The sequence below is a fragment of the Drosophila gunungcola genome, assembly GCF_025200985.1.
Source record: "Drosophila gunungcola strain Sukarami chromosome X unlocalized genomic scaffold, Dgunungcola_SK_2 000034F, whole genome shotgun sequence".
NCBI classification, from domain to species: Eukaryota; Metazoa; Arthropoda; class Insecta; order Diptera; family Drosophilidae; genus Drosophila; species Drosophila gunungcola.
In genome coordinates, this window is record NW_026453187.1 from 757,344 (window position 1) to 784,929 (window position 27,586).

At 40.2% G+C, this 27,586-nt stretch overlaps 1 protein-coding gene across 1 annotated transcript in view; it reads right to left on the bottom strand.

Moving 5' to 3' along the window:
- The window catches only part of LOC128260643 (optomotor-blind protein), a 67,086-nt gene that overhangs the window by 15,236 nt on the left and 24,264 nt on the right, over positions 1-27,586 (bottom strand). The window contains 2 exon segments of the mRNA XM_052993791.1: positions 24,321-24,483; positions 24,551-24,664. Coding sequence (XP_052849751.1) covers positions 24,321-24,483; positions 24,551-24,664 — 277 coding nt within the window.

The window sequence follows — 27,586 nt, forward strand, 5'->3', positions numbered from 1 at the left end:
ACACTTTGCCGATGCCGCTCGATGATTTGCGTTTTATTGCAGCTAATAAATTGAATGGCGACCCACCACTGTGAAAGATCGGGGGATTCAGGGGCATGGGGGGGATCGGAGTGCCAGAGGATCGGGGAAACTATTTTGCGGCGATAAGAAGGAGTAGCAACAACAGTAGTGTTGCATGCAACATGCAACTGGCCATTCGGCGCATGCGTGTGTGCATTTCAATGCAACACTGATAAAGGTGTTCAACGCTCGATGACATTAGCACCATCCAAAATGCCGCAGAAACCCCTCTTTATAAATGTATATATATTGGTAGTAGAGTGGACTACCTTTAAAAACCGCACACACCCCCCGCGCTATCTCCCTACCTTTCCACTTTTTAGACCCGCATCGCTCTTTTGCCATATTTGTCGGCGCCTTTTGTTCTTCTTTATTAAAAAGGCGAATAATCATAATAAAGAACCAACAACTCGCGACGTTGTCGTTGTCGTTCAAGTTGTTGTCGTCCATTTAGCCACTGAGTTTTGGCTGAGCAGCCGCTTTGGGAAGCGGTTTTTTCAGTGGCATCTTCTTTCGATTTGGGTTTCTTCGGGTTTTGGGACTCTCTGGCTCTGGAGTTCTGTCTTCTGTGCTCTGTGCCTCTGTATTCTGCAGTTTGTATTTTGTAGTCGGTAGACTGTAGTCTGTAGTCTGAAGTCTGTAGTCTGTATTTGTGGGTTTTGGGTTCCAGTTCAGCCGCTCGTTCGGTAGCCGCTAGACTTGGACATTAATCGATAACACTTGAGTATTTTTTCATGTTCCGCAGGCGAGCCATTAAGCGATTGTCCACCAAAGTTGTTCGCTTAGGCAAATAGCCTGTGTGTGTTGGTGTTGCGATTGGTGTTGCTGTTTACCTTAAGTAGTTCAGCTGCTCTTCGAAGATCGCCGATCTACCTGGACTACTATCTGAAGTATAGGAAAAGAGGAGGCGGGGGTATTTCAGGAGTTGGGAATTGGGAATCCATCAATGGGTATACAAACCACTCTTGTTTAATTTAAGAGTTAGATCAATTTTCTATACCACTCTGAATTATTTTGTTCATATTTTTTAGTACCTATAGCAGATGTTTCTTTAATATAAAAAGTTTATCGCAATTGATTACTTTTAAACTTTGAATATTGTTTCCAATGTTGTATATGTATCCTTTTCGGATGAGTTTGGCATGCTATCTAAAATTACTGAAAACCTTTATTTATCAACAAAATTTTAGGTCCCAAAATACTTTTGCTTTAATGTTTACCTTTATTTTGCCATATGCTTGTACTTAATTGTTCTCGATTTTTTCAGTTGTGTTCAAAAAGTGTCATCTATCTGGCTGCAGCGAATGGTTTTGACTGATCATTTTTTTTAGAGGTTCCAAGTATTAAAATTACCAATACTTTATTTATTTCGATTGTAGCCAAAGATCGTTTAGCGTTCTCTCTGTTGTCCTTCTCTTTTGTCAGCTGGCTTAATGAAATTCAACTGGAAGCGTTAATGAATATACCAGGTTGGACAGTCCCTATCCCATATCCTCGACTGGGATCTTGATCTCGCTTCTCTCCTTCCGAAAACTCGGCAATTACTAAAAGACAAATTTATTTGCACGCATGCAGAAGAGTTGTGTGCGATGCGGTGCGATGCGGGCTTGCCTTTTGGAACTTGGGATTGGGGATTTAGAGTGGGTACTGGTGGGGATTGGGATGCGGACTGAGAGCCAGGCTACTGTTCGACAAGTGTTAAGCATAATGCAGACACACACTCTGATGGCGGCGAATATGGATGGGGAATATGGATGGGGGAATATGGAGTTGGAGTTGGAGAGGATCTGGACTTTAATTGAAGTGCGGACCGACTCGCATCATTGACATTAAGTGTCGATAAATTAAGCATACGCAATGTTCGCCTCGCGTTTTTATGAATGGGAAGCCGAAGCGGGAGAAGCTGAGAAAAAAAATGTGAAAGGTTCCTCCACACAGACTCTCGACCGCCCCGACTGCGGCATAAATTGCCGATAATTTACTGTATATAAAAATCAACACAAAACATTTTATGTTAATGAAAATAAAAGCGCAGACGAGCGGTTGAAGGGAGGTGAAAGCCAGGGGAGCAGAACTAAAGCCCAAACTGGAACTGCGACTGAAACAGAAACCGAAACATAAACTGGGACTGGAACTAAGCGGAGATGGCAAATACAGTAGCCGGGTCAGATAGTCCAGATATCTAGGCAATTAATGGCCTGCGCAGGTCCGGCTAATGAGCCGCATTTATACCCCGAGTGGTTGAATTTATACCAAGTCCGTAGTGGGAGCTCAGTTTTTGGGTTCCTAATTTGCCAATCGATATTCGGTTTTGTTTTCTTTTTGTTTGTGGCCACGCCATTGAAAGTGTCGACTGACTGACTGACTGACTGACTGACCCAGAGATAATCAAAAGATCGAACGAACCATTGAACCAAGCGAACTTTTGATGACAGCCGCTATCTTATCAGAGCCCAACAGTGAGGCAGCGGAGCATTAAAATTGTTTTATAACTTAATTACTGGCAGCCGGACATCAGTCAGTCATCTTAGCAATGCCCTTTCCCCTCTTTTACAAATCGTCCCTTCTTTGATATTTAAAGACCCAAATTGTGGCGTTGTGTATTCTTTTGTTTTAATGAATGAAAAATAAATAGAAACAAAACACAAAAAAAAAAAAACGGAATGGAAATGAGCCTGATAATGGATCAGCGCAGCGTGTGTGTGGGCAGGGTTTTCATTTAGAGTTTTCAGTGTGTTTTCAGTGGGTTTTCAGTGTGTGTTCTCGAAGTCCGACAGTGCCACACGCTGTGGGACCTGCTTTTATGGCCTCACACGCTACCCGAAACTCATTGGCGGAGTTGGCTAGTTCAGAACAGAACAGAACGGAACGGAACAGAACTGAAAAGATCACAGACACCACTAGCTGCTATTTGAGTTCTTTGCTTAATTAAGAAAAAGGAAAAGGCCAAGACAAGCGTGTCGAAGAAGAGCGGGATATAAAAATTAATTAGCAGACCCGAAATCAAATGTATGAAAAAAAAAAAAAGGGAACAAGTCGTTCACTGTTAAATCGAGAAAGTTCTGAAACTGATTTATTTGATATCTTAAAAAATTGCATAACTTGATATTCCGTTCACTGGTATAACTTTAACAATTAAGCCGCCTTCCCCCAATTATAAATTCATTAAACATATATTGCTGAGAAAGGTAGCAGACGGAAATTTTATTAAACTGATAGATATTTTACACTCCATAGCAGAAGCGTTTCCTCGCCTTCAAAGGCGCCCAAAACGGAATATGTATTTTAATTAACGCTTTTTTAGAGGTCATAAACGTTTTCAGAAGGCAAGGTGCGCTGCAATCACCCCGAAAATGGGTCCAATAAAAACCAATTCCCTCTCAGCGTTTATTTGTCGCTTCTTGGGGCTAATCGAGAAATTAAGTGTAAAATTATGTTAATCAGCGCACACACCGCGCCCCTCTGCGTTGATTGAGGAAATTGTTCATTCCCATTGGTTTCCCCGCACCAATTTGGCAGCTAATCAGTTGCAACGGAAATGGAAATCCCCCCGAAATTCGACAAGAAACGGCAAACGGCAAAGTGGAGAAAATGAATACGAGGTATGGTCGTTTAAGGTAGTAGGTCGACGACTACTGACTACTGCCCACAATTTCCGTGCTCCCACAGCACCGATCTATGCTAATGAGGATGGTCAAAGTTGATTCCCTGGGCAAAAGAAAGTCAACCGATCGAGGCAACAAAATCAAAACTTAGAAATTAATTTCAATTTTATAAGCGAATAGGTGAGCGTGGTGATGTTGATGGTGGAAAAAAGGTAGAGCATCCTCATGAAGGCCATAAAAATGTGCGTTAATAACATTGCCGCCAAAGTGAAGTTGGCAATAAAATGGCAGATTCATGTGACGATGGCGATGACGATGACGATACCGATGAGAGGACGCTTCACGACGATGATGATGATGATGACGATGATGGCAATGGCGCTGCTACCGACGCGTTTCGGTGGGAAATACGATGGCCTATGCCAAGTACATATCGATCCCAGGCCGGGACATAAAAATTTACGTCCCATAAATATCCACACAAGGCTGCTGATGCTGCTACTTTTGCTGCCTCGGATGTTGCAGATTCGCATTTATGCGTTTAATGATAAAGAAGAATGGGGAATGGACATCGGCTGGCGGGGGAAATTGTGTGGCAATCGGAGCGCCTGCGTAGCGAGCTGCCAGCGGTAGCCACCTTAAGTGCCACATTGCGTTTTTGCTCGGGCCACACAGCCTCAGCCGATCTCGCCCTCTCTCTTTCCCGCTTGCGGCGATTCGCGACCGGTGGTCCACGACAGCCGCCACAAAACGGCAAACGAGCCGCGATAAGGCGCCCAAAGTGCGGGCCACCGCTGGGGCCAAAGTCAGCGAGTATACGGAATATCCATTGTTGTACACGCCGGTACTGTCTAAGTGGCGCCCAACGTGGGGCCTTCAAGTGACACAAATTAGGACTGCAATTGCAAACATGAGTGTGGCCTAAACAGTTGAGTTCTCTTACGTGAAAGACTTAAGACAAATACAAAATTGTTCAATTAGGCGGCAGGTTGGTTTTTAAAATAAACTAAATCACACTGTACTTAAGAAATCACTTAGTTTGCACAAAATAAATCAAAGCACTAAAGTTACACCAATAAAGCCTGAAATTTATTTCATTTGCCAGCATATTGGGTTCGAACATTTGACTTAATAGCTTATAATGCTCGTTAATCTGCACCTAGTCCATCAAAGCACAAAAGTGGCGCCCAACGTGGCAATTAAATTTAATTTTTGTAAATAAGTAATTACTGTTTATATTAAGAAATTAATTAAGAAATTACTGTTTTAATTACTTAAGAGTAAGGCAGATTTTTATATTCCTGACATCAGTATTTCCTTAAAGTACTCTATGCCCTACAATTATAAGCTAGGTCATAAGCATAAAGTTGATAACTCCTAAGGATTTGTATATGTACATTTTCTGAAAATACCTTCAAATTAGAAGTTAAACTACCTTAACTAACCAAATACCCCTTTTCGGCAGCTTTAGGAATTGGGTTAGCTTGTGCGTGCGTCTTCTTGCAGCTGCAACATCCAAACCCGTTAGCTGAAATTCCGCATTGAGAACGACCTTGTCACGTTTCTTTTTATTTTTTCTGCAGTCGGTTCGTTTGTGCCTAATTAACAAGTTGGCTTTTGGCGTCAGTCAGCAGGCAGCACGCCCAACAACCACAGCGTCTTAGCATCCAGCATTCAACATCCTCATGCAAAGCAGGAAGGAAGGGGCCGGCAGGCGGGCAGTTAGGCAGGCAGGCAGGCAGGCAGGCAGGCAGGAGGGCACAACAGAACTATACTCTACCGATGTGATGTGATGTTGCCCCCGAAAGCTTGTTACAGGACGGCGGCTTGGCCGGCGCCTGTTTTGCCGCCGTCGCGTCGCCTCGTCCCAAGATGAATGTGTGTCGTTGTCAGGCCTTGTATTTTGTATGTAATTGGCTTGGTTTGGCTGGGTTCTTGCCTCTTAAATAGATGGCTGGCTGGCGTCACCTGTCGCCCACTGTCCAGCGTCCACTGTACGGTGTACAGTGTTCAGTGCCGGTGCCCAATGCCCAATGCCCAATGCCACTGCCCCCTTGCATTCGGCAACCAAAAAGCCAAAGACATTTGCAAATCTTTTGTTTCCCATGTCCGATCATTTCTCATATAGGCGAGCGGTCTCTCGAGCCGACGACAAGCGAAAACGACGACGACAAAGGAATACCGCAGGCGCCAGCCAGCCAGCCCAAAAACAAAAAACCAGAAAAGTAAAACCAAAAAACGTAGCAAATAAAATAAAAGAGGGCCAGACAACGATGCAGACGACGACGTTGAGGCCACCAGCGGCCAGTCAAAGTCGGGGATTCAAAAGAGGGGGGGCTGAATCTTCAGTTTTTCAGCTGAGCACGAGCTTTTGTGAGCTGAGCGCCACAGGACGACCGACGAACGACGACCGACGACAACAACTTTGGGGCATTGTCTTCGTGGCGGAGGAGGAGCGACATTCAAATCTTAACTCGAAATCAACGGCGACCGGGCCGCCTCTGGACTCTGGGATGCCCGATTCTTGGGCTACTTCTGGCTTCTTCTGGCTTCTTCAGGCTCCTCCAGGCCAAAACAAATTCGAACTGCCAAATAATAAGCCGCTGGTCCGCTGCATTTTTATGGCGTAGAGACAAATGCGTGGCTCTCTGTCTTCTGAAGGTCGCCACGTTTGCTAACGCCAGTGTTTTTTCCTTTTTTTTTTTTTATTGTTTTTTTTTTTTTTTTTTTTTTTACTTTTTGTTCTGCCCTGGTGCTGCCATAAAGTTTTTGAAACCAGCTCGGCTCTCTTTTGGAAAGAGATAAGAAATTTTTGCTGAAAACTCGTGCGCCAAAGGAAGCGACAACCGACCGACCGACCAACCGACCGGTTTATATATATATATATATCCCAGCGAATATATATTGATGTGCGGGAGGGGGGGGGACCTTGCTTTGCTGACTGCATAAAATTTGTTTGTGCCCCGGGTCTGGGGGCATACAAATTGGCTTAGGCAGCGTCTTTGACTTTAAGTTGCTGCTTCGGTAGCAGAGCGCAGTTTAGATGGCTATCAGTAAATAGAACACAAATGAAATTCATCGATAGAAATCGAAATCGCATCGGGGGCGGTTAGCCAAATCAAAAAGGGGAAAAGAAAAGCAAAGCAAAGGAAGGGCCTCTGTGTTCTTGGGTCTCAACGTTGTCGTGGCGACCATGTGATGGGGTACACATGTTGCTGGCACGACAAAAACAGCAGCAGCAGCCTGAGTTCTGACCTTTTGTCAGCCACCAGACGACAAACTACAAGCCTCGCCACACTTATGTATGAGAAAGGAAGGTGGCTTTTAGGTGGTTTTTTCCAGCTTTTCACGGGGTGGCCTATCAGCGAGCGAATTGTGGGCGTCGTGAGCAGCGGGTGGCCGCCCCAAATGGCCGCCAGTCAAGAAGAGACAGACAGATAGATAAATTCAACCGGGGGATGGTGGCCAAGCCGAAGGGCCTGGAGCACATCCAGAAGTTGCCACCAGATGTTGTGGTAGCGGTGTGTTGGCGCCCACACAACAACGCTGGCCAAGAAAATCCCCAATCAGAGTTCAGAGTGGCAGCTAGACTAGGGAAAACTTGAATAAGGGCTTGAGGGTAACCATTCAGAGATGTGTGCTACTAACCACTACTTTTTGTAGAATATGGGTAGCAATATTACGTTTCATAAAACAAGACTTGATTAACTGCTCTACTTAAGTAAAAATAAATAAAAATAAAAAACAATTTGTACATAAAAAAGTTGTTAATGTAAAAAGAAAAACTATACAAAATATTTGAGTTCAATATATATATTACACTTTTTCTAAATTTCTGAAATCAAATATTTTTTAAATATGCTTTTCTATTCTTCCATAGAAATCATCTACGTTTTTTTGTAATAAAGCCAAAATCCAGAGAAGTCAAAATATAATAATAAATAATAATAATAAAATAATTTAAACCTTTTTTAATTTCAAAAATTAAAGACTTGATTGAGAAGATGTTGTGTTCTTCCATAGAAATTACCTATTTTGTCAGCATAACCAAAGTCCAGAGAGGTCAAACCAATTCAGTTGTTCCAATGAATGAATTACAGTCCTGTTCAAATTATCCAGTTTACCAGACCTAAACATCCTGATTGTTTTTTTTTTTTCAGTCAGGGTAAACAAATCTATTGGTGTATATTTTCGAAAATCATTTAATTAATTGGCCCAGAGATTCAGATATCATTACGGGCTTCCCTCCATTAAGGGGATTGTGTGTGGCGTTCAAGTAGCAGTGCGCATTAATCCCCAGACACGACTTTAGTCAATTAATCAATAGGGAAGACAGCAGAAGTAGCATCACAACAATAGAAAGCCACTTGAAGCCTTTGGCGACACCACTCGAGCAAACACACTCGCACACACGACAACACAAAGCCGCACACACAAAACAGGGGCAACAAATACAGATGCAGATACATTTACAGATATGTACATCTACAGATTCAAATTCAGATCCAGATGAGTGTATAATCTGGCTCTAATGATGTCGAGATGCTGAGATGCCGAGATGCTGAGATGCTGAGCTGCTGCTTCTGCTGATGATGATGATGACAAAAAGCCAAACAAGCCAGCAGCCCGGGGGTCTCACATTTGGGCACCCTACTGTCGACAGCTCCGGAGGGATAAGAGGTCCAAAAGGGGTTAAGTCTTGGCCCGAACCCCGAACGCCAAGCCCCGTACTTAAAACTGAGCCTGTCCGCAGCTCATTCTCACATCATTAATTACAAAATTATTGGGTCTCTCTGTGTGCGTTTCGCTTGGGCTTGGGCTTGGGTCAGGTAATATTCGAAATACACACAGGTGGATTGGTTTGGTTTGGTTTGCTTTGGTTTGGATTCGATTGGATTGGATTTTAGCCGCAGGAACTGTAACAACAAACCAAAACTTGGCCCAAGAGCTAAGCCAAATGTTAATTTTCAAATCTCCGTGGGAACTGGAAATTAGTCGTTAGCACAGATACAGATACTACTACTATATGGATATACACATGTGAAGTGGCTTTGGCTTTGGCTTTGGCTTTGACCTGCGGGCGGCCTACACATATTAGCATTGTTGATTTTGAGATGCTCAGCGAGGTGCTCCAAAGGGCACAACAGATCTCCCGGTAGTTATTGATAAACGAAAATTGGCCACCAGACAGAGTTCGAGATCATCAGAACCACCCGATCATACACACGAAGAAAAACATCTCATGAAAACATACATTTCAAATAAATATCAAAACTTTAATAAATAAATAATTTTAAAATAATAAATGTCAGAATCCATTGATTTGAAAACTATTCACTTTATTCAAGTCTAATAAAATAAAATCAACTAAGAAAAAGTCTTTAAACGATTATAAAACCTAAAGAAATATTTTTTATCAATTTAAAAGTGTTTCCAAATAGGCAATAAAAGTGTGTTGGGATACTTCCATAAATTCTAAAACTCTATTTCCAAACCAATGCTTTTTAGACAACAAAAAAACTCAAGAAGGATGCTTATTTTTAAATCATAGTTTTTTTTTAACAAACAGTATTTGCTTTTTTCTGATTGTTCCTAAATTTGTAAATATATTTTCTACAGCAAATAATAAGTTTAATTCCTAACAGCATAACTTAATGTATATTTTTTCTCTGTAATATTTTAATTACTCAGGCCCCTGCAGACCCGAGCAATTTGCTATACCAGATATTCCCCAATATCTATAATTTTTCCCCGTGCATATATCTTTTGCATCTACCCTACCCTGTCTATCAGCCATAATTGGGCCCTAACTGACTCACTGCCAGCCAAACCATGATTGGCTTAGTCCGAGAACCCTCAAGACTCAAAACTCAAGACTCAAGTCTGATGTCTGAAAACTGAAGTCTGGGCCTCTGAGTTTGTGGCAATTAAACGATTTCGTTTCGTGTGCTGTCTTCAGCTGTCTGGGCCTGCTGATGCTGCATGATTAATATGTTTTTGAGTAGTTCTTAGCCAAGGGCCACCATCGGCTAAACAAGCCACGATTTTTATTTTGTTTTCGGGGGCCAAAACAGAAAAAAACAAGAAAAAAAATGAGGCAGGAAAAGCCAAGTCAGTTAGTCGGTTGACAAATCGTTTGTAAATGGCTGCCAGACAAAAGTGGAACACACGCACTCTACATGGGTCGAAATTTGGGGGACCCCACCGCTCCATCGACAGAACTCAAGAACTGACCATCGAAATTATAGGGTTCAAAAGTGTGCCTGGTCAGCAATCAAAAGTTCATCAAATATGTATGGTATTTTGGGAAATTGTTTGGGGGTTGGCATGCTGTTGAATTTCGAAAGATTTTAAAATCATTATTTAAGTTCTAAGGAAGAGATATTCAAGCTTTTTTTTATATATATTATCGAAAAAATGTTTGCCCTTTATGATCGTATTTAATTGATAAAATTGACGTAAAATTCTATTTTAATTGATTTGCCCCACCTCTTGCAAAGCCCCAATCGTCTTTTCCATCCACAAATCGAGCTCAGTCAGCAAACAATCGACTGAGCACGGCTAATCCCTCAGCCCAATGTCGAATTGCCAACACCTGCCACTCATTGCAATCATCCGGGTTACCCATTTATCCGGTTGGCCACTTGAACAACTCGATTCGGAAAATGGTATGGTAAATCGGCAAATGCAAAATCACAAATCGCATTCGGTCACAAATGGCAATCCCATTAAGTCAAGGCGCAGCTTTAAGAAATCCAATTAAATGGCAAATAGAACAAAAATATTGGAAAAAAGGAACGCGGTAACAATAAGGAGCTCAAGCTGGATGCTGGATATTGGATGCTGAATGCAAAATACCCCACATTGAATGTCTGCATAATAATGCCTAAATAATGAGTGAGTGAGTGAGTGAAGAGTGCGAAGCACTCCAAAGACATTAGCGCACTTGAACCAGGGAGCAAAATGCGAGGATATTATGGCCTGCCACTCGGCTGGCGGAAATGTTTTTCATTTTTTCCCTAATGAGCGCCACATAGACCCACCCACTCTCCCAAGAACCTCTCTTTTTTCCGGGTGTCAGGTTAAGTGTGCGAGCGAAACAGCATTGGCTGTTGGCAATTTGCATCCAGTGCAGCTAACAAATGAGCAGAATAAATTAAGACAAAGCGGGCACAAGTACACTTAAAAAAAAGAAGACATAGCTAATTTAGATGTTCCATAAATTTGCTTCCTATTCTTAGGACCTGTTTATCTTTGTAAAGATGTCATAAGCTTAAAATAAAGTTTAAAGACTTTAAATATGTATTTACTTGCTTTTAAATATTGTCATCTTTTTGTAATATTTATTTTATTAACTAACATTTAAAATTGGCATTAAAAAAATTAATTTTATGCATTTTTTTAATTTAATCCATAAAATATATAAAGTAGTTACTTGAGTTAATAACAATTTATTTAAAATCAAGACCTTTTTCAAAAGTGTATGTTTTGAAAAACAGTAAAAAAAAATTTAAAAAACCAGGAATAATTTTTAAAAGATGGGAAAAAGAAGAAAAAGCAAAGATGCATTCCAAGGATCTGTAGAGTGGGCAGTGAAATGCAGCTCGAAAGCAGGAGAATCCATGGCCGCTTGACAAAGACACTTGAGGCCAAACAAAATCAACAAAAAAAAAAATAAAAACAAAAACCAAAAGAAAAAGAAAAAGAAAAGGAAAGATGACGAAGCTGGTGAGAAAGAGAAGGAGAACGAAAGCGAAAGCAAAAGCCCAAAGGTGCAAAAGAGGCCAGAAAGAGAGCGAGCGAATGCAATGGCTTTGCCACAATGGCGGAAATGTGTGAATGAGAGGTGGCCACTTGAGCCAACGAAAGAGAGGGGCGTATGCCGAGGGAAAGAGACGAGGAGTGCGACTATAATTAGCACGCAAAAACGCACTCGCCAACAACAGCCCGGGCAATTAAACTAGGTACACACTCCGTACTCCACACTCCACTTCCCTTCGCAATTTGTCATCGCCTTGAGTGCATTTTAATCGCCATCAAAATCGTAAACGTAATAATAAAAAAAAACGAATATTTATATATAAATAATAAATAGCCAGAGTGCGCCCAAGGGTTAATTGCTAACCCACTTGGTCGATCGTCGCCCGCTTAATTACTGGAAAGCGCCCACTGCTGCACCACTCAACTGCTAAACTACTCAACCACCTCGGCCAGTGGGTCAGAAATTGTTGACTTGCACAAATTGCTTTATAATCGTCATCAATAAATGAAGCCGGTCATTAGGGGGTCTGAAACACCCCATCACCACACTGCCACCCCCAAAAACAGCAACCAGAAAACCAGCTAGAGCCCCATCTTCAATCCAATCCAATCCACGATAAGCCAAATTGTTAGACAAATATAATTATTCAAGTTCCAAAACAGAAGAGGACCATCAGTTATTGAGGATATGGGGTGTTCATGGGGTGTTGGAAATACCTATGGGATGTATTTATATCGCATTTGAGGAAACTACTTTATCACCTTATTTACAGTCTAAAATTAAGTATAATTATTTATGATGACATCTATCTATGATTCTATATCTATACCTAGTAAATAGTAAATACGTCAACTTATTTATTATTATTTAAGTAATTTAAAAGCAAATTGATTTTTATTATTTTAATTTAAGAATGCAATTTGCAAATGTGATAAGGACACCCAATAAATTATGCTTGATAATAACAAGCCCTTAAGAAATAACCAAAAAAAAAATGCCTAGAAACGATTTCCGAGTGCATGTCAAAAGGAGATATTTCATCCATGAATGCGAGCCGTTCACATCCAGTTCGATATATTTAAACACATATATTAATTATTCAACCTTGAATAATTTCTGATTGCAATTTCGTCGAGATTGTTGTGTGGTGGTGGGGATTGTATTTATTTACGTATTTTTAGCAGTGATCGCATCGTCAGCAAAAGTGATCAGACATTCCCGAGGATGGCGTGACTCAGGTTCGAAATCAAATCAAATCGAATCGAATCGAAAACGGGGCGCCGTCGGGAATGAATCGGAAACAGAATCGAAATCAGAATCAGAATCAAAATTAAAATCACTAAAGTCGAAACCTTCTCCTTCTCTCTTTTTTCGTTCGATGATTTCAGTGGAAGCAACAAGCAAGCAGGCTACGTGTCACAAATTATTAATAATCTATAATAAAAAGTATAATTTCATTTAATAATGAGACGCGTGTAGAAATCGTCAGGATCCTCTCGTATTCGAATTTTTCATTTAATAAATCATCGAAAAATGAAGTTGCCGCCGCAGACGCATACTAATTTTTCCTTCTACTCTTGAGTTTAAGTATTTACTTGTATTACTTTTTCGGTGGTTGACCACGTTGCGCCCATTTTGTGGCGCCAGGGTCGACGTTGCATGTGCCTCCACCGCCTTTTTCATTTTTTTTGTTTTTATTTTTCTCGGCGTTCCTCATCGCTGGCAGTTAAATTTTTGTTGGTTTTCCAACGTGACGCCTGTCAGCTGGCATTTTTCAGTTGGCAGGAGTGAGAGGGCCTCTATAAATTGGTAAGAGCGCTGTGGCCGAGACAATTAAATGCCTAATTTTGTGTTGAGCCCCCGCTCACCCGTGGCGTTTGTTTTTCCAAATAATTCATTAATATTTTTCTGTTTCTGTTTCTGTTTCGTTTTTTTTTTTGCTTTTTTTTTTTTGTGTGTTTTTGGGTAATTATGACCTGAGTTGCATGTGCAATGTATTTCGTTTTTGTTGGACGTTTTGGGTGCCAATTTCATGCGCTTTTCTCGTTAAAAGCGATAATTTATCAACAAGCTGGAAATGTGGCTGCCCGAGGGGAGTTGGAAAAGTGGACAAAAAAAAACATATGAGTATATGCCAGGCAGAAGTTCAAATGTTTGCACAAATCGGTTTTTTTTCGGTGCTTAACATGAAGCTTTGATTTCTGTACCTTACAGTCGGGGTGGGGTGATTATTGATTTGCTTTTCTCAAGTATATTGATTACTGTTTATACTATAATTCCGAGATTTTTTATTTAGATAGCCAAACATTTGAATTTAATTTCGCTAGTTAATTGAATTCCTCTCGAATGTTTTACTTATTAAATGTATTATCATTTGTTTGCTTTTCAGTTTTTAGTGGGCATTTTCACTCGAGCGGAGAAACTGCGCCACAAGAAAAATCGAGGCCATTATCTCTCCACTCTGCAGCTGCCACGCCCAGTGTGTAACGCCCTAGTCCGGGCATATATAGTCATTCATCTATTTTCCACCAGCTGGTCAGGTAAACACTTTTCTACACATGAAGAATGCATATGCATGTAATTTTCTATTTTATATTTCATTATTAATTGCAAACAAAATAGAAAGTGTAGTGTGAATTTCAAGGTTTCTGAGGTTTTAAATAACATGTAAACGTTTTTTTCTGTGCATAGATCAGGGTCCGGTTCGCTTCAGTTTGGACTCTCATCATCTGGCTGAGGTGCAACGATAACAATAATTGCCCAACATTATCTAGGTTATTATTTCGTTATATCTGCCTGATGATGTTGTTGTTATTGCCACTGACCCGTGTGTGTGTGTGTAAATTATCGGGGAGAATATGGTGAAATATAGTGGAAAATGTATAAGAATAGGCTTCGCTCCATTTGCCAGCGGCATCGCATCGATTGATTCAATTAATTATCCCACTAATAGTCCATTTTTCCCCTCTTACTTGTTTTTCCTTTTGTTATTTGTGCGTGTGTGTGTGTGTGTGCTGTGCGCCTTGGCTAATCAAGTTTTCTCTATATTTTCTCCATATATTTTATTACACAAATATCGGTATGCGCTTCCTTAATGCAAATAAACGCACACTTCGTCATACATTTTGAAAATTGTTTTCCCAGTGATTGACGCTTTGACAGAGACAACTTAGTTGTCAACACGCAAGAATCATGTCCACAGCGGAGTAGTGATATACCACACATACTATAAATGGCATTCATATGTGGGGATACCTATACCTTTATAATATTCCGCCACAGCAACTATCAATCTATGACAACCCCCTGAGTTTTTATTTTTTTTTTTTTTGTCACAGGCGCCCCTTTTTGTTTTTAATGAGAGACAACACAGAATTTGCGTGCAACATCAAAGTTGTTCTCGTTGTTGTCTGGATATTAGATGTTGTTAAAGTTGTTGCCATAATTGTTGTCATACTGGCTCTAACTATATGGTTAATGGCATGGCGACGATAAGTCAGGCCAATAATCGAATCAAATATAGGAAGTGAAGCCATTAGAGTGTCAACCTAGATTATAATGAACAGCAAAAACTAGAACTAGTTATTTATTCTGTGAAACATCAAAGTGTTTTAGGTTTTTTTATGGGCCATTGAACTGTTGCCTTTCAGGGTTTTCTAAATGATTGCCCAGAGTATAGAAAGATAAAAAGCCATATTTTCAACAGGTGACATTCTGGTGGCCAATGACTTTCACTTGGCCAGAAAAAGCAAAAAAGAATCTCCCAAAACAAAGACAGATAAGCGATGACAAACAGAGAGAAAAGAATGAATGGTTTTACTTTTGGGGAGCTGCAGTTGGGATCTCGGCAAACATTTTTGACTAAGTAAAGATCAACAAGGGGATCAAAGGTTGCCAGAGTTTTCGGTATCTTCATATATGCTAGTGGCGCCAACAAAAGATAAATCTACAAAATGTAGGGGAAAATAACCTTAAAAGAAAATTGGGAACACTGAGATAAAAGATAAAAGATCAAAGCCGGCGACATAAAGAAAGTTTAGATTCATCATAAAATATATATTTAAAAATGGAATATTAACGAAAAATACAATCAACAGTTGCCCCTACTCCATTCCTATTGTTTTATTTTTGTTTTTCATAAATGGTAAACAAATAAACACATGTAATCTAACAAACTAAATACTGTAACTGCATAAAAAAAACACTGTATACACAAAAATATGAATAAGACAAAGGCCTGATATCTGGTGACCTCCGAGATTATAGAGATTAGTTTGAGGCGCCAGCGGAGGCAGCTTCCGTTTGTCCCACTCAAGTGTTGCAAGCTGTCTGAAAACGCTATCTCTTCTGAATCTGAATTTGAATCTCAATCTGAACCTGAATCCGAGTCCAAATCCGCATCTCTCTTGAGAGACTTGCAGACAAGTCAAACAAATATCTTAAATTCAAATGGAAACAAAGGCAAACAAACAGACAAACAGACAAACAAACGAACAGACGAAAGATGTCTGAGTTGGGGACAAACATTTGAATACCAATAGAGATTTACACAATGTGGTAGCATGTTTGAGGTGTTTAACTGTCACCTCAGACTTAGGCACTCTGCAGATAACATCCCGTATAAAATAACGATCTCATTCCAAGCGATCTGATGGCGCTTGTTCAGTCACAACAAGCCAAACAGAAACTTGGATGGAAATCGTGGGTTAAAGTGGGATCTACACTTGTCAAAATACAAAAAGAAAATATTAAAAGAAAGTGTAGGTTTCTGTTTTTAATGAGTATATCATAACTAAACCTCGTTTTTTTATATACATTCTTCTGTATTCTATTCTCTTTATGACACTAAATATTATAATTTTGTAATTTATTTAATTTAAGAGCTTTCCCATTCAAGTTGACATACACAAGTGATATTTTCTCACTCTGCAATAGGCACACTTTATGGCAAAGTGCGTCTGCGAGTAAATAGTCGCGTTGAGAAATCTATTTGCCTGACAAATATTGCACTTCCTGTGCCCCATCCCCTTTGGAAATCCAAGTCAAGCTTGTCTATTTGCGTTGGCCTAATGGAAAACCCCCCCCAAAAACATTTCCTGTGATCTCCTTTTTGGCAACAATGGCCAAACAATGGGCTTTTCCTCGCCAGCTGGGACTGCTCACTTGGATTTGTTGTTATATCTGTTTGTTATGTATGCGACTTGATGACAAGGTACGGAGATGTTGTGTTGTGTGTTTTTTTTTTTTTTTTTTTTTTTTTGTGGGGGTAAGGGGTCCTAATCGCTCTGCACGCACACTTGCCGCACAATGGAATGGTGGGTATCCTGGGGATCCTGGGCCGCAGCATGTGTGCATTGTCCTCTAGCATCATAAACTCGTCTTCAGCTGTCGTCGCGCGCCCTTAATTTCTAAGCATTTGTTTAGACATTTAGACATGCACCGCAGAGCGCAAGGAGACAATAAAGAAATCCCGAGGAGAATAATAGTAATCAAAAAAGAAAAAAAACGTAGAGAAAGACCAGAAGATTGCGGTGGCTGCACTGCGGGAGACGCGGCGTATGAGCAATCTCCGAAAACCTCAAGAAAAAAAGAGAAGTATACACACGAAAAGAAATAAAAGAGGAACAAAAGTGGGCGTGGGCCTGGTTAATTATGTTGTTAGACAACGATCGGATGCCAAGGCACAAGATGCGTCTTTTCACTACCTTTTTCCTTAAGGATATTAGGATAGGATAATCTTGTTGCTGCGGCTCGCACAATCCTGCCATTCAGCAAACATCCATCCGATCCGATCCGATACGATACGATCCCATCAACAGAATCGAATCGAAACCTAAGCCGAAACCGAAACCGAAGCGAACGAATCCAGGGGCGGGCAGCAACTAATCATCAAGGGGATTAACTGCCATTGAGAGGACCATTCCTGACTTCTCTCCTTTGTGGCCCGATGTTAATGAGGGATTGGAAAAGTAGTCGTAGCAGAAGGTATCGGGGGAAAACCCCTTGAAATTATCCCACATAATTGGGTGCAGTTATAGGCATCGTAGATTATAGGTTAAATTATATTACGTTATAGGAGATGTGGTAGTTTTTATTTAATGTTAATAAATCTATTATATTAATAATTAATTAATACAAGCAATATAATCCAACAGTAAACTATTCTTACAATATAAGAATTGTATAAATATTTATGGGATTTTGAAAAAGTTATACACAATTAATATTATAAGTAATATCAAATCAATTTGATTATCAATCATATTTTTGTGACTCAAACCAATTATTACGTTTGATTGTTATTTTAAACAAAGAATTCATTTTGTCTTTCTTTCCCTAAGTGTACCGTCCAAAAACATTTCAAGATCACATCCACTAAATTAAATCTCCTCCAACCCGTGAATTTTTTTCCGAAATTTTCCTGTCTCTTATCTAAGCCAAGTGTTTTCCTCAAATGCGGACAAGCAGATGTAAATAGTGTCCAGAAATGCCAGACCAAATCGAAATCTCACTCTGGCCAAGCCCATCCCGGTCAGGGGTTAAGGGTTAAGGGGATTGAGAGGGGTTAAGGGGGTCGGTAGGACCCCCCTGGGGCATTAGCATATTACTCTTGGATCCGGGGATCTATAGGCTAAGGCTAACGTGACCAGCGGCACTTAAAGTCCTCCATTTTTTCCTGCCTTCCCATTTTTTTTGGGTGTTTTGTCACAAATTTTGGAACATTTAGTTTAGGTTTCTGCGGTCGCCGGGCGTTGAAACTAATTAACATATTTAATGTTTTTGGCACGTTTGAGTCCGTGGGTTTGGCCCTGCGAAAGAGTCCTGGCGCCAGGCCTAGTTAAAATCTAATAAAAACCTGAGCATGCCTCATAAATTTCACTCCCACACACCCCCTCTATGCATAAATATATATATTTTTTTTTATTTATTTTAGTTTCGAGAGGGGTTGGTTGAGCGCCTAATGGCGAACGCGCTTTTATGTTAAATTAAACCCGAGATCCGTCCACATTCAGTTTTTTTTTTTTTTTTGGTTTTTTGGGGTGGCACTTCCATAATGCCAAAATGTTGAATGTTGAAAACGAGGTGGCAAGTACGTTGTCGCTGAGGTGCGACAAAATATCACAAATAAAAATTCCATTTTGTGTTTTGGAATTTTTTAATATTCAAATGAAGAGTCGCGCAAGGGAGAAACGAAATTTGCCTTTGAAGAGTTTGCCGGGGTAAGTTTTGTTTTTTTTTTTGTATTTTTCATTCCAATTGAAGGGCCTTAAAGTCAGCACTTTAAGTGGAAAGGGCCTGAAAAAAGCAAACGTTTTCAAGAGCTATGGGATTTTACAGGGACATTTTCGTTCGATTTAATGAAACGATGCACAGAAAGAGGAGTTCAGCATTTCACATTTTTTCACCATTTTTAAGCTACTCTAGAGATTAAAATTCATTGAATTTTTTTGTGCTGCAAAAAAGCCACTTGTAGTAAATTGAAAATAAAGCACTTCCTCAACTGGAAAAATGTGAATTATGAAAGATTCACTTAAAAAGAAGCTATAAAATCTAACCAAAGCTCCATAAAAATGATTTTCCAATCACAAGCGCCAACTTAATCTACGTCATACCCCTCGGTTTCACCTGGTTTGATTCCCAATCCCAATCCCATTTACCATGCTCCAAACCGAGTTACGCCCTCCGGCAAATTGCGTGTGGCTTCCATCAGTTGAATGATTGATGGATGGCCCAGACTAGTTTCTCTGGAGAAAAATATAAAAAAAAAACAAAAAGAGAGGGGTACGCAGACGTCAGACGAAATAGCCAGCTGTTGCGAAAAAATGATATTGCTCCTTTCACTTGGCCAAACGGAGAAGAACAGCAGGCCTAATCTAGCACTGATCGGCAATGATAACCAGCCATTGATACCCTTTTGCTCTCCGTCCGGAATTCGGAACTCGGGACTCGGGACTCTTGGGCACCGCATGATATGATATGTCTGCCAGATAGCGGTGGCATTAGGCATTAGATAAGAAATCAGGCATTTATACATATGAAAATATATGTATATACATATATGAGTACAAAAGGCGCACGGGGGACGGTTATTTGTGGTTGCAACAGCAGCAACATCATCATCATAATCATCAACAGTAGGTAGAAAGCATCCTCAATTTATGGCTTAGTATTTCAAGGGTTGCCCTTCCAGGGGTTGCACCACCAGATCCCAACTGCTCGCCATTCATGTCGAGGGTAAGCAGGCGAAAGAGAGTAGCCTACCGATCAAAAATCGATGCCAAACGAATTGACTACTAGACTTTGTAACAAAATATTCTTTACGAACAAAGAAAAAACTAATAAACTACATACAAATACGTTGTATATCTATTTATAGTAAGCTATTTCTTTAGGACTTATTTATTAAAGAAAGCAATGCAATTTTATAGCTATTATAAGTTCTTTTTTCCTCATCAGCTTAAAAAATATTTTACAAATTACATAAAAATATGCTTAACCTTGGTCTTCCCGTTATAGTACACATTCTTTGGTATACTTGAGGACCTTCAAATAGCTTGAAATACTTTTGCTTCTCCTATCAAGTACATGACTATTTGGCTAACATTTAATATACACTTCTTTATGTTCTTTATTACACTTAATAATCAGAAAATGCTCTCAAGACTTGGAATAGGAATAGCTTAATCGATTCGCAGTTAAGCGATCAAGGTGGTTGTCAAGGCAGCCAGGACCTTTGTCCAGGGCTAATTGGTGACACAATGAGCACTCGCACTCGCACTCGCTCTCGCATTCCATCCACTCGAATCCACTTCAATTCAGAGCCCCCACTCCTTCAATGTCTTCCTCGTTCAGAGACCACGAGCCAAGGATCTGAATGCGAGGCTGTCAACTTCAAAAGAGTCTTTCAAATTGTATAGTGGGCAACACCTAACTACCTGATGGACCGGGATGGCCTTTAAAGAGCGCGTCTATAGCAGACAAATTGGCCATATCCCATATCCCATATCCCAAAACCCATGTCCCATATCCCCGAATACACACACACACCACACACACCACACACACACACACACACGTGCAGTTGCTGCCGGCCGCCTTTGATTTTCTAAGCGAATTGTTTCAAGAAAACCACCAGAGAACGCTGCCCGAGATTGAGGTTGAGCCGCGTAGGTATATGGTCTATATGGCTTATTTTATCCAAAGGACTAAAGGACTCGTGTGTGAGAGTGTGTGTGCTTTGCGCCTCAATTAATTTGATTTGCGTCCGTGTTCCTGTCCGGAAATGGAACTCCACTTGAGTTTAGTTTTGTCAACCCGTTCAGTTCAGTTCAGTTCAGTTCCACTCCTCGGACACAATTTTTTTCTTTCCTTTCCTTTTTTTTTTTTTTTTGTATTTGTATTTTTCGCTTCGTCTGCTGAGGATTGGGATTGGGAATCTGTTGGCTGGGATGATGCTCGAGACCACTTGGATATGGTTGAATGAGCACAGAAGATGGCCAACTATGCTTTGAACTATCGGGGAAACTAATGGCAGCAGACATACATGTGCCCCACCTTCCGACTTCGCATCTTTTCCTCCTTTGACTGGCTAAAGCTTAGCACACTGACAATAATTCTGCTCTAAAATGTTTTATAATATATATATATATTATTTTAGTTTTCTGCTTATTTTTTGTTATTTATTATTAATGCTATTTAAAATAATAAAATCTTTGCTTAAAACCAAATTCGTATTTTAAATTCGTACAAATGTTTTTTAAGGCTTACATTTGGTTATTATAAAATGAAAGTAAAAGTCTTGTACATATTTTAACTTCCTTATTTGTGTTTTTTTTTTTTTTTTCATTTAATAATGGCTTAAAAATTGTTAATATTTTCTTCGGTCAGCCAAGATGCTTTTTTTTATTTAGATATATCTTTTTTAAAAATATATTCCAAGAAAAGGAATTTGGACTCATGCCTTATTCCAAAAAACAATGTAAAATAAATGTTTTGTCATACATTTTTAAAATTGTCATATTTTATTTTGCAAACCCTTTCATTTTCTTGTCTATAGTCCATATAATTTGGTATGTCCCTTTGTAGGAATTTTTTTACCACATATAAAAAGATTTGGGATTGCTAATTGGAGTAGAGAGTGTCCCAACTTGAGCTGCAACAATTAAACGCATTAGGCGACACCTTCCTGCCGCCTGCAACCCACCCTCTACCCTGCGAACCACCCCCTTTTCTTCCCCCTTTAAGCGGTTCATTATGCCTTATTAGGGTGGCTCTTTGCGGCAACATGGCCGACTAACGCGCACACACTCTCATCTGAAACACACACACAAATGCAAAATATGCAATATCAAATAGCGAGTGCAAAGGGCGTTTTAAAACGCGCGCGTTTTTTGCCGCCCGCTAAGTGCATTTCAATGTATGAAAAGCCGTTTCCGTTTCCGCAACGCTTTGGAGCTCTCCCCTTCTTTCCCCAATTTATATATAAATACACATACATATATTTATAAATATATATATATATATATATATATATATATATATATATATATATATATATATATATATATATATATATATATATATATATATATATATATATATATATATATATATATATATATATATATATATATATAAAGATGGTAGAACAAAGGTGCGCCACAATTACGGAATTGCGGGTTTGAAGGCCTGCAACGACGACTTTCCGTAGTTGTTTTTGTTTTGACACGCAGCCAGCGAGAAGTAGAAACAGAAAATCACCCATGAAACCCGTAAAACCCAACGCCCACTGACCCCACTGACCCCACCGACCGACCGCAAAAAGTGTTAAATTATAGACTTTAATAACGCTCGGGTCCCCGGTATATCCCATATATGATTATATGATTATAACGCTTTTGAGAGCGCCAACAGCTGGCGACACTCAAGGGTGGATGTTGCTATTGCTATTGTTATTGTTGGTTGTGTCCAGAAACTATCAAAGTTAAACAGCATAATCTCCTATATTTGAGTAAATTACATATTGATTTATTCACTGGATGGGGTAGTTGTGTCTTATCCATTCCAAGAAAAAGAAAACTGCTCTTGTGGCTGAATGCCAGTAGGCCTTGAGTTGAAGTAATCGTTTACTAAGTTAAAAACCAAACATAAATTACCTCTACTATTATATAATAAAAAGTATACTTCTTAAAATGGATGTAGATATTAAAAACTTCTGGGTAAATAAAATATATGTCTTCGAGATCTTCATGCAAAACTTCATTAAATTGAATCACTCCAATGTTAATATTTAAAGCTCTCGAATATATTTTATTGAATTTAAAAGTATAGTTTATTAAGAAAAATAACCTTGAGGGCAGACTATGTTAAGGAAAAAACAATGTAAAAGTATATCTTAAAAGCAATTAAATACAAAAACACACACAATGGTATAGTCGCAAACGTTATTAATAATAAATTTACCATATCGATTTTATTATGCAAAACTTAATAAACCAAATGCTAATATGTTTCATTGAAATATATTTTAAAGAACCCCTCGATTAAATAAATAGCCACTGATTGGAACACCGATCTCGAGCCGATCCGATCCGATCCGATCCGATCCGATCCAGAATCGCTGGCCACACCACACGCAGCGTCGGCATTTTGGCGTTTGAACTAAGCTAAATTAATGGCCAACACAGGCTACTTAGGCGGAGGCCCACGCACACGGGACACGGAGGATTGTCCAATTGTCCGGGGATCGGAGGAGGAGGCATATACATATCTGGAGGAGGAGGAGCCCTTATCCGCCGCTTGTTCGCTGTGCGATTTATGACTCGGCATGCAAAACGAGCCGAGATATAAAACACAAAAAAACAACAAAAAAAGGAAAATACAAAAAAAACACAAAAAGGAGGGGCGGAGACATGACACAAAACTGCAGAACCACATGGCGCCCGCCCAAGATCATAATGATCATCGTAGTGATCGGCTGGTGAAAGAGGGAGAAAAGGCGAGTTTATATAGTCACAACGGGTGGGCCCGGGCCCACCGTTCGATCAATAAAAATGAAAATTTGCCCAGCAGTTGATGAAATTTACGCGATCGGCGTCGGCACAACTACAAAGTCAAAAGAAAAAGAAGCGCGCGCGCGCACTTTAGCGGCCTTCAAATGAAAAGTCCACCGACAATTTGCCTGGCGCCCCTTCTTATACATCCAGAATCACCGATACCCGCGATTCCCTGAATCCCCGATCCCCGATCCCCAAGCTTATCCCATCCGCTTCATGCGTGTGAGAAGTTTTAGATAAGCCCGAATAAGGAGTACCATATACACTTCAAAGTGCAAAACCGAGAAAAGCGAATGAAGAGCAGCCGTCGGATGCCATGCAAATTCGCATTGATAAGCGAGAGCGAAAAAAAAAGAGGCAGAAGATGGGGTTACTGGCGGAGATGGTATTTGAAGTGCAGAGTGTTAGGCGCAGGCTCTTTGATATGGGGCCTAGATAAAGTTCGCTTTGATGTTGAATCGTGGTGTTTCTTTTCTTTTTGCTTTCAAGCTTCATTGGCAAATAAGTTAATTACTTTATTTTAAACCGGAACTCTCATCATTGAGCAATTTACAAATACTAACACACAACTAAAAATGAAATTAAAAATTTACACTGATTACAACCCTACGATATGTCCTTGCGTTGGGCGCCATTTTTCCTACTCATTCACTTTAAACATTAACCAAGAAAAATCATTCAAATTTATATATTCCGAACAAAGCTAACTATTATGATTCCGGAGAATTTGTTTAAGCCCTATTAAAACGCCTTGGTATCGTTGAGTTTTGTTTGTTTTTTTTTTTTTTTGAGGGTGTGGTGCTTAAATAACTAATGCGGTAAACAAAGAAGACGTACAGTACTTACAAATCCATGTTTATCACTAATATTGTTGGTCAATTTTAATTTGTGAAATGAAACAACTTTCTGCATCCATTGCTCACCCGTTGTGGGCGAATCTGGATGGATATACATGCGTTTTGGCATCTCGGGGTCCGCTTTCCCAGCCACCATCCAGCGACTGTAATTACGGTTGTATAAATAAGGATTGAACCCTCTTTTTTTTTGTGTTTTCTTTTTAAACTCACCTATTATGAAATTTATAACGATAATCGTCCGCCGCCACGATGTCCAGTAGCAAGATGTATTTAGCCTTGGCATCCAGTCCCGAAACACGAAATTTCATTTGCGGAAACATTTGTCTGAAACGAGGGAAGAGATGAGCGAAATGAGGGATTAGATATGGGAGTGCTACGGTTGGGATAGAGGGGTGTATGGTCATTTTCCCGGGCTAATCAAATAAAACATTAATCAGCGAGGCCTAAGACGACCACGTTCTGGTTCTCAGGGGCCCACCTTCGGGGCTGAGATCCGTCGAAGATCATCGCTGCTGCCATGCGAATGCCAGCTAAACCACAGCCGCAGTCGCAGTCGCACTCGCAGTCGCACAATCATCATCATCATCATTATCAGATTCGGACTACGACGAGTTGGCCAAGAGCAAACAAAACCAAACCAAACCAAACCCCAGACCAGACCAGTCGGGCTATCAAGTGGCGCCAAGCCACAAATTGTTTCGGCTCGACTCCCCGAACTCCGACTCGGATTCAAATTGGCCTAAAAAGAGAGGCAAAGGCATAGCCAGAGCCAGAGCCAGAGCCAGAGTTGGCCAGGTTGATTAGCCATGTTGGTGGCAATGTGCAAACTCGAAAATTACATGGCCCGGCCAAAAGGGGGAACACACACAGGCGATTCCTCCGATGCTGCGCTGCGCTGCGCTCCGCTGCGATGTCGTTGTCCCTCGGAACCGGAGCCCAACATCGCTACATCCGAACATCCGAACAACCCAGCCCAGCCATCCACATCCACATACACCCAAAAAGGAGCCCGGAGATGGACGCAGAGGCAGAGACGTCCACTTTGGCCAGAGGAGATCTCGCCCTGCACACACACGGGCATAAATATGAAAATTATAACTTTAAGTAGCAATCACTCAATCGCTGTTCGGGTTCAGGTTCACCATGGACACACTGAGAAAAAAGTAGCTAGTTTTAAATTAAATTTATTCACCATTCTTTAAAACTAGTATGTATAGCTATAATCCTTATAATTCCCAAATAGTTTTTTGGGTAGCTTACAAAATTCTTTAAACGTATAGGTACATTTATATTATGCCAGGCCAGAATATACAGCTGTTTACAGTATAACCATATAATTCCCAACTGCTTTTTCGGCTATCTTAAAAAAAACCTAGGTAAGGCTTATTAGCGATTTTCTTTTAGTAAAGTAATTTGATAATTATAATGAAACCTATGATTGATAATTATGATTTTAAAAACTTTAGACTTGAATAAATGATATGATAGAATCGATTTTACGAAGATTTACAAAAAGCTGTCTGATCGTAAGATCTGTGAAGATTATATATGGTTAATTGTAGACCCAAAAACTGTGTGAGTTCCCAATGCCAAATCTTTTTCACAGTGTCTATCTGAGGCTACAGATTCAGGTTGAGGTTGGGACTCTCGGAGCGAGAGCGCCTCATGAATCAAATTTAACGAACGTCTTGTTCATGTTCACAGATCATCATCAGCTGCGACTGCATTTTGATAAAAACCAACAAACATTGGGGGATACTTTGGGGGGATATATGCAGCGTGGAGGAGGAGGGCTAACAAGCTGACTGATGTCTGACTGACTGGACGGGACTGGAGGAACCCCGAACCCGAGGATGTTTCTATTTGGAGGAGCACCCCCTTTTCATAAGAGTGTGTGGGGGGATGGGGGGATGGGGGGAGGGTCTGCCTGCCTTTTTTGACTGCAAATTATTTTTTATTTGCCAGGAACGAAGAAGGCACGTCTGTCTGCCTTGCCTTGCCTTGCTTTTGGTTTGGACTCCTTTACTTTTTTTTTGTTTTCTTTTCTCGCTGCCCGGGCTTTTGTTTTTGGCGAGAAAAGAGTTTTAGTGTATGTGTGTGTGTGTGTGTGTGTGTGTGTTGTCTTAACTGAATAGCTCGTTAACATTATTGAGCACTTGGCGCCAGTTGTTGGCAGCTTGTTATGGCCAGAGACCAGAGACATGGCCCCAAGCGAGGCCGACTTTGGAGCCAGTTTCCTGGGCCCACACGCCGTATTTCTCTGCGCTTTTTTCTTTCTTTTTTTTTTTCCTTCGATTTTTTCCTTTTTTCTTCTTATTTTCCTGGCTCTTGCTCGACAACAAAACGATTTGCTCTCGTTTGTGCTGGTTCCACAGACTTGTGGCCAAAAAGACCAAGACCGAGACCGATACCCCGAGATTCAGGTTCGTGCAAATCGTTACGTGTAAAACTTGCACCTTTTGACCAGAGCGCACCCAGCGTTCGCTGTTTGTTTTTGCCACACACATTTTGAAGGGCGAGGAGAGCCACATCCACATCCACGTCCACGTCCACGTTCACATCCAGATCCATAGCCACCAGCAGCACGGCTAATTCAATTTCCCCCGGCCAAAAGTGTTGAAGGCAGTTGGCAAAACGAGGAAAACGACGAACCAAGGCAAAGGAGTCCATGAGCCCATAATTAAGCTTAATTAAGGCTCAGTGCGTTTTCTGTATTTTTTTTCTTCTTGTTATTTTTGAGTGTGTTAAGGTGTCGCTCAGTTGTCCTTAGCCCCGTCAGGCCCACATAGGGGTTAATGGCTAATCAATTAGCCCGGCCGAAAATAAAATGCTCAACGATTGAGTTGTAATTGGGTTGGGCTCGGCGCACAAAAAAATAAACAGTGTAAAGACCTTAATAAAGGAGAAGTAGGGGAAATAATAAAAAAAATGGGGAAACAAAATAGGGTCACCCAAACATTTAAGCCTTAAGGAATTAAAAAAAATACTTATATAAATAGAATAGAAAAGATCCAATTGAAGTATAACATTTATCATAGTCTGAAAGTCTATGAAAACAAAACTTAAATATATTCGCTTTGACGATGTGTATTCATTGATAATCACATTGTAGAAAATAAAACAAACTAATGGCTGAGTGTATGTATACATTAAAAAAAAACATAAAAATGTACACAAAAAACATACATACTAATGTGTTTATTAACACTCAAATAAAGCTTTTTTCATAAATAATTTATTCCGCTG